Source organism: Oncorhynchus mykiss, chromosome 9 (genome assembly GCF_013265735.2).
Source record: "Oncorhynchus mykiss isolate Arlee chromosome 9, USDA_OmykA_1.1, whole genome shotgun sequence".
In the NCBI taxonomy this organism is placed as follows: Eukaryota; Metazoa; Chordata; class Actinopteri; order Salmoniformes; family Salmonidae; genus Oncorhynchus; species Oncorhynchus mykiss.
Genome location: NC_048573.1, coordinates 2,985,487 through 2,993,948, shown reverse-complemented (window position 1 = coordinate 2,993,948; position 8,462 = coordinate 2,985,487). Strand labels below are relative to the sequence as shown.

The following is an 8,462-nucleotide window of genomic DNA, read 5'->3' as shown; positions in this document are numbered from 1 at the left end:
ATACACACACACCATCTGAAAAGACAAACACAAACTGTCTGAAAAGACAAACACACACACACACACTGTCTGAAAAGACAAACACACACACACACTGTCTGAAAAGACAAACACACACATACTGTCTCGCTGTCTGTTCTCTCTCATTTTCCCTCTCTCCTCTCCTTTTTCTCTCTCTCTGTCTCTCAATTTCAATTCAATTCAAGGGGCTTTATTGGTATGGGAAACATGTGTTAACATTGCCAAAGTAAGTGAGGTAGATAATATATAAAGTGAATATATAAAGTGAAAAACAACAAAAATTAACAGTAAACATTACACATACAGAAGTTTCAAAACAATAAAGACATTACAAATGTCATATTATATATATACAGTGTTTTAACAATGTACAAATGGTTAAAGGACACAAGATAAAATAAATAAGCATAAATATGGGTTGTATTTACAATGGTGTGTGTTCTTCACTGGTTGCCCTTTTCTCGTGGCAACAGATCACAAATCTTGCTGCTGTGATGGCACACTGTGGAATTTCACCCAGTAGATATGGGAGTTTATCAAAACTCTCCTTTCTCTCTCTCTGTCTCTTTCCTCTTTCTCTCTCTCTGTCTCTCCCTCTCCCCTACAGGTGATGGTCTGGGATGTGTCAGTGTGTGACTCAGTGCTGAGGAACCCAGTATGTGTTATTTCTCTTCACACTGAGCTGGTTCTCTCCATGTCCTTCAACAATGACGGCAGCTCTCTAGCTACCACCAGCCTGGACAAGAAGATCAGAGTCATGGACCCACGTACTGGACGCCTCATACAGGTCTGTCTGGGTGTGGGGGCTGGTCAAAGTCCCGGTAATTTACCAACGTCCCGGTAATTTACCAACATTACAGTAATTTACCAACATTACAGTAATTTACCAACATTACAGTAATTTACCAACATTACAGTAATTTACCAACGTCCTGGTAATTTACCAACATTACAGTAATTTACCAACGTCACGGTAATTTACTAACATTACAGTAATTTACCAACATTACAGTAATTTACCAACATTACAGTAATTTACCAATGTCACGGTAATTTACCAACATTACAGTGATTTACCAACGTCACGGTAATTTACCAACATTACAGTAATTTACCAACATTACAGTAATTTACCAACGTCACGGTAATTTACCAACATTACAGTAATTTACCAACGTCAAGGTAATTTACCAACATTACAGTAATTTACCAACATTACAGTAATTTACCAACATTACAGTAAATTATTGAGTTGGAAAGAGGGTCCAGTCTTTAACATTATTACTCGTGTGTGTGTGTGTGTGTGTGTGTGTGTGTGTGTGTGTCTGTGTGAGTGTGTGTGTGTGTGTGTGTGTGTAGGTCTCCAGCAGTAAACTCCACAGGGCCAATAAGGTGGTGTTTATAGGAGACCAGAACATGCTGTTTTCTACTGGCAGCTCACCATGGAACCAAAGACAGATCACATTATGGGATCCGGTGAGAGAGAGAGAGAGAGAGAGAGAGACACACACACACACACACACACACACACACACACACACACACTCAATGTTTTATCTCTGACATGTAGGATGATCTGTCAGAGCCGCTGTCGGAGGAGGAGGTGGATGGAGGTGCAGGAGTACTCTTCCCATTCTACGACCCTGATACACACATCCTCTACCTGGCTGGCAAGGTAATCAATACTGATCAATCACTCTGCTACGACCCTGATACACACATCCTCTACCTGGCAAGGTAATCAATACTGATCAATCACTCTGCTACGACCCTGATACACACATCCTCTACCTGGCAAGGTAATCAATACTGATCAATCCCTCTGCTACGACCCTGATACACACATCCTCTATCTGGCTGGCAAGGTAATCAATACTGATCCATCACTCTGCTACGACCCTGATACACACATCCTCTACCTGGCAAGGTAATCAATACTGATCAATCACTCTGCTACGACCCTGATACACACATCCTCTACCTGGCTGGCAAGGTAATCAATACTGATCAATCACTCTGCTACGACCCTGATACACACATCCTCTACCTGGCTGGCAAGGTAATCAATACTGATCAATCACTCTGCTACGACCCTGATATACACATCCTCTACCTGGCTGGCAAGGTAATCAATACTGATCCATCACTCTGCTACGACCCTGATACACACATCCTCTACCTGGCAAGGTAATCAATACTGATCAATCACTCTGCTACGACCCTGATACACACATCCTCTACCTGGCTGGCAAGGTAATCAATACTGATCAATCACTCTGCTACGACCCTGATACACACATCCTCTACCTGGCAGGCAAGGTAATCAATACTGATCATTCACTCTGCTACGACCCTGATACACACATCCTCTACCTGGCAAGGTAATCAATACTGATCAATCACTCTGCTACGACCCTGATAAACACATCCTCTACCTGGCAAGGTAATCAATACTGATCAATCACTCTGCTACGACCCTGATACACACATTCTCTACCTGGCTGGCAAGGTAATCAATACTGATCAATCACTTTGCTATGACCCTGATACACACATCCTCTACCTGGCCGGCAAGGTAATCAATACTGATCAATCACTCTGCTACGACCCTGATACACACATCCTCTACCTGGCTGGCAAGGTAATCAATACTGATCAATCACTCTGCTACGACCCTGATAAACACATCCTCTAACTGGCAAGGTAATCAATACTGATCAATCACTCTTCAGCATTTCACTGTAAGGTCTACTACACCTGTTGTATTCAGCATTTCACTGTAAGGTCTACTACACCTGTTGGATTCAGCATTTCACTGTAAGGTCTACTACACCTGTTGTATTCAGCATTTCACTGTGAGGTCTACTACACCTGTTGTATTCAGCATTTCACTGTAAGGTCTACTACACCTGTTGTATTCAGCATTTCACTGTGAGGTCTACTACACCTGTTGTATTCAGCATTTCACTGGTCTACTACACCTGTTGTATTCAGCATTTCACTGTAAGGTCTACTACACCTGTTGTATTCATCATTTCACTGTGAGGTCTACTACACCTGTTGTATTCAGCATTTCACTGTGAGGTCTACTACACCTGTTGTATTCAGCATTTCACTGTAAGGTCTACTACACCTGTTCTATTCATCATTTCACTGTGAGGTCTACTACACCTGTTGTATTCAGCATTTCACTGTAAGGTCTACTACACCTGTTGTATTCAGCATTTCACTGTGAGGTCTACTACACCTGTTGTATTCAGCATTTCACTGTAAGGTCTACTACACCTGTTGTATTCATCATTTCACTGTGAGGTCTACTACACCTGTTGTATTCAGCATTTCACTGTAAGGTCTACTACACCTGTTGTATTCAGCATTTCACTGTGAGGTCTACTACACCTGTTGTATTCAGCATTTCACTGTGAGGTCTACTACAGCTGTTGTATTCAGCATTTCACTGTGAGGTCTACTACACCTGTTGTATTCAGCATTTCACTGTAAGGTCTACTACACCTGTTGTATTCAGCATTTCACTGTGAGGTCTACTACACCTGTTGTATTCATCATTTCACTGTGAGGTCTACTACACCTGTTGTATTCAGCATTTCACTGTGAGGTCTACTACACCTGTTGTATTCAGTATTTCACTGTAAGGTCTACTACATCTGTTGTATTCAGCATTTCACTGTAAGGTCTACTACACCTGTTGTATTCAGCATTTCACTGTTGTATTCAGCATTTCACTGTGAGGTCTACTCCACCTGTTGTATTCAGCATTTCACTGTGAGGTCTACTACACCTGTTGTATTAAGCATTTCACTGTAAGGTCTACTACATCTGTTGTATTCAGCATTTCACTGTAAGGTCTACTACATCTGTTGTATTCAGCATTTCACTGTAAGGTCTACTACACCTGTTGTATTCAGCATTTCACTGTAAGGTCTACTACATCTGTTGTATTCAGCATTTCACTGTGAGGTCTAACTACACCTGTTGTATTCAGCATTTCACTGTAAGGTCTACTACACCTGTTGTATTCAGCATTTCACTGTGAGGTCTAACTACACCTGTTGTATTCAGCATTTCACTGTGAGGTCTAACTACACCTGTTGTATTCAGCATTTCACTGTGAGGTCTACTCCACCTGTTGTATTCAGCATTTCACTGTGAGGTCTGTTGTATTCGGGGCATGTGACAAACACAATTTGATTTGATGGTTACATTAGGTCTGTGTGTGTGTGTGTGTGTGTGTTCCAGGGTGATGGTAACATCCGGTATTATGAGATCAGTTCTGAGAAGCCCTACGTTCACTTCCTCACTGAGTATTACTCCCTACTGCCTCAGAAAGGATTGGGTAAGAACACACACACACACACACACACACACACACACACACACACACACACACACACACACACACACACACACACACACACACACACACACACACACACACACACACACACACACAATACTGCTTCGGAAAGGATTGGGGAAGCACACACACACACACAGACCTAATGTTACCATCACCCTGGAACACACACACACACACATACACACAATACACACACATACACACACACACACACACACACACACACACACACACACACACACACACATACACACAATACACACACATATACACACACACAATACACACACACACACACAATACACACACACACACACAATACACGGACTGTGTATAGGCTGTGTATGGACTTTATAAACAGATATGTTTAGTTGTTAATGGGCTTCTGTCCATTCATCCGTTGTCAAGATGCACATGGAGAGTTTGACTGTTTGTGCTGTTCTATGGATACATTATACCTAATCAATAATCAATAACCTGTTCTGTGATTCAGATTAAAAAAATATATACTTGTGAACTGACATAGGGAACACCGTTGTGTTCACCTCTGACCTTGTGAACTCTGACCTCTCCAGGGGTCATGCCTAAGCGCGGTCTGGACGTGAGTTCCTGTGAGGTGTTCCGGTTCTACCGCTTGGTGACCGTTAAGGACCTGGTCGAACCGCTCTCCATGATCGTCCCTCGCAGGGTAGAATTACACACAACATCTTCGTGGACACCGGTTCTACCGTCTAGTGACAATTAAGGACATATTTTTTATGTATTTCAATGTATAGGACTTAGTGCAGCTGTGACATCGGAGCTTTGGCAATATTTACTCAATGTTTGTCATGCCAATAAAGCAATTTGAGTTTTCAGAGGAAGAGAGCGAGGTAGAGAAGGAGATAGAGAGAGAGCGGGAAGGGGAGAGAGGAAGAGAGAGGGAGAAAGCGAGTGAGGTAGAGGAGATAAAGAGAGAGAGAGAGAGAGAGCGGGAAGGGGAGAGGGAAAGAGAGAGGGAGAAAGCGAGGTAGAGGAGATAGAGAGAGAGCGGGAAGGGGAGAGAGGAAGAGAGCGAGGCAGAGGAGATAAAGAGAGAGAGAGCGGGAAGGGGAGAGGGAAAGAGAGGGAGAAAGCGAGCGAGGTAGAGGAGATAAAGAGAGAGAGAGAGAGAGAGAGCGGGAAGGACATAAAGAGATAGAGAGAGCGGGAAGGGGAGAGAGAAAGAGAGAGAGAGAGAGAGAGATAAAGAGAGATAGAGAGAGTGGGAAGGGGAGAGAGAAAGAGAGAGAGAGAAGGAGATATAGAGAGAGCGGGAAGGGGAGAGAGAAAGAAAGAGAGAGAGAGAGAGAGAGAGGGAGATAAAGAGAGATAGAGAGAGTGGGAAGGGGAGAGAGAGAGAGAGAGAGAAGGAGATAAAGAGAGAGAGAGAGCGGGAAGGACATAAAGAGATAGAGAGAGCGGGAAGGGGAGAGAGAAAGAGAGAGACAGAAGGAGATATAGAGAGAGCGGGAAGGGGAGAGAAAAAGAGAGAGAGAGAGAGAGAGAGAGGGAGATAAAGAGAGATAGAGAGAGTGGGAAGGGGAGAGAGAAAGAGAGAGAGAGAAGGAGATAAAGAGAGAGAGAGAGCGGGAAGGGGAGAGAGGAAGAGAGCGAGGCAGAGGAGATGAAGAGAGATAGAGAGAGCGGGAAGGGGAGAGGGAAAGAGAGAGAGCTCACTCAACTGTCCTCTCTCCAGTCCCCAAAGACCTTCCAGGATGACATCTTCCCCATGACAGCAGGCAATGAGGCGGCACTGACGGCTCAGCAGTGGCTCTCAGGGATCAATAGAGGTCAGTGTAACTGGGAGCCAAGATGGGCGACTATGGCTCTCAGTTGCATAGAAAGGCCTGTATAATAGGGAAACTGGCAAACCAGTTTGGACTCAATAGAGGGAAAAGGGTGCCATTTGGGACACACCTTAAACCATTGTTCCACCACAACAGGCCCGGTGCTGATGTGTCTGAAACCTGGCAGTAGGATAGCCAACCCCTACCCTGAGACCCTACCAAGGAGGGGGCTGAGCAGCTTCCAGAGTGGGGGACCAGGAGAGACAGGGTCCACGGAGCAGGCCTTCCTCCAGGAGCAGCTGGCCTACCAGGATGCCAAGTACCCCAGGGAAGTGGCTGATCTGTCGGGCTGGCAGCCAGACGAGACCCAGGCTCCGGGTTGGGCCTACACTCCCCACTGTTGTGAGCCCTCAGAGTGCCCTCCTCCCAGGACAGAGAGTGAGGTGAGTGGGATAGGCTGTCATGAAGGCCTACCTCCAAATGTGTCTTTAGAAAAAAACTCTAAATCTGATTTTGCTCTGGTTCAGACGGTGTTTCGGAGTTTGTTTCTGAGTTTGTTTCTGAGTTTGTTTCGGTGTGTTTCAAAAGTGTTTCACAGTGTGTTTCGGAGTGTGTTTCAGAGTGTGTTTCGGAGTGTGTTTCGGAGTGTGTTTCGGAGTGTGTTTCGGAGTGTGTTTCAGAGTGTGTGTTTCAGAGTGTGTTTCGGAGTGTGTTTCGGAGTGTGTTTCGGAGTGTGTTTCGGAGTGTGTTTCAGAGTGTGTGTTTCAGAGTGTGTTTCAGAGTGTGTTTCAGAGTGTGTTTCTGTGTGTTACAGCTCCTTCAGGCATTCTACAGACAACAAGAGGAGATCAGGGGACTGAGAGACCAGCTCAACCAGAAAAAGGTTGTATATACTGAGTGTTCTAAACATTAAGAACACCTTCCTAATATGGAGTTGCACCTCCCCCTTTTCTCCTCAGAACAGCTTCAATTCGCTGAATTCTGAGTGTTCTAAACATTAAGAACACCTTCCTAATATGGAGTTGCACCTCCCCCTTTTCTCCTCAGAACAGCTTCAATTCGCTGAATTCTGAGTGTTCTAAACATTAAGAACACCTTCCTAATATGGAGTTGCACCTCCCCCTTTTCTCCTCAGAACAGCCTCAATTCGCTGAATTCTGAGTGTTCTAAACATTAAGAACACCTTCCTAATATGGAGTTGCACCTCCCCCTTTTCTCCTCAGAACAGCCTCAATTCGCTGAATTCTGAGTGTTCTAAACATTAAGAACACCTTCCTAATATGGAGTTGCACCTCCCCCTTTTCTCCTCAGAACAGCCTCAATTCGCTGAATTCTGAGTGTTCTAAACATTAAGAACACCTTCCTAATATGGAGTTGCACCTCCCCCTTTTCTCCTCAGAACAGCCTCAATTCGCTGAATTCTGAGTGTTCTAAACATTAAGAACACCTTCCTAATATGGAGTTGCACCTCCCCCTTTTGCCCTCAGAACAGCCTCAATTGGTCGAGGCATGGACTCTACAAGGTGTCGTAAGCGTTCCGCAGGGATGCTGGTCCATGTTGACTCCAATGCTTCCCACATTGTACCAAGTGGGCTGGATGTCCTTTGGGGTGGTGGACCATTCTTGATACAAACGGGAAACTGTTGAGCGTGAAAAACCCAGCAGCGTTGCAGTTCTTGACACAAACCGGTGCACCTGGCACCTACTACCATACCCTGTTCAAAGGCACTTCAATATTTTGTTTTTGCCCATTTACCCTCTGAATGGCATACATAGACAATCCATGTCTCAATTGTCTCAAGGCTTAAAAATCCTTCTTTAACCTGTCTCCTCCCCTTCATCTACACTGATTGAAGTGGATTTAACAAGTGACATCAATAAGGGATCATAGCTTTCACCTGGTCAGTCTGTGTCATGGAAAGAGCAGGTGTTCTTAATGTTTTGTACACTCAGTGTGTGTGTGGTCTGGTGTGTGTATCTGGTCTGATTTGTGTGTGTGTGTGTGGTCTAGAGGTCGACCGATTATGATTTTTCAACGCCGAAACCGATTATTGGAGGACCAAAAAAAGCAGATGCTGATTAATTGGCAGATTTTTAAAATGTATTTGTAATAATGACAATTACAACAATACTGAATGAACACTTATTTTAACTTAAAAAATACATCAATAAAATGTATTTAGCCTCAAATGAATAATGAAACATGTTCAATTTGTTTTAAATACTGCAAAAACAAAGTGTTGGAGAAGAAAGTA

General features: G+C 44.0%; 1 protein-coding gene across 1 annotated transcript in view; it reads left to right on the top strand.

Moving 5' to 3' along the window:
• Positions 1 to 7,138, top strand: part of LOC110531341 (coronin-2A-like) — a 17,384-nt gene extending 10,246 nt beyond the window's left edge. The window contains exons 4-11 of the mRNA XM_036989228.1: positions 629 to 808; positions 1,381 to 1,497; positions 1,592 to 1,696; positions 4,279 to 4,375; positions 4,975 to 5,087; positions 6,117 to 6,210; positions 6,364 to 6,650; positions 7,022 to 7,138. Of these exons, the coding sequence (XP_036845123.1) occupies positions 629 to 808; positions 1,381 to 1,497; positions 1,592 to 1,696; positions 4,279 to 4,375; positions 4,975 to 5,087; positions 6,117 to 6,210; positions 6,364 to 6,650; positions 7,022 to 7,120 (1,092 nt within the window). The 3' untranslated portion in view covers positions 7,121 to 7,138. The remainder of the gene's footprint in view (positions 1 to 628; positions 809 to 1,380; positions 1,498 to 1,591; positions 1,697 to 4,278; positions 4,376 to 4,974; positions 5,088 to 6,116; positions 6,211 to 6,363; positions 6,651 to 7,021) is intronic.
• Positions 7,139 to 8,462: the final 1,324 nt, after the last annotated feature.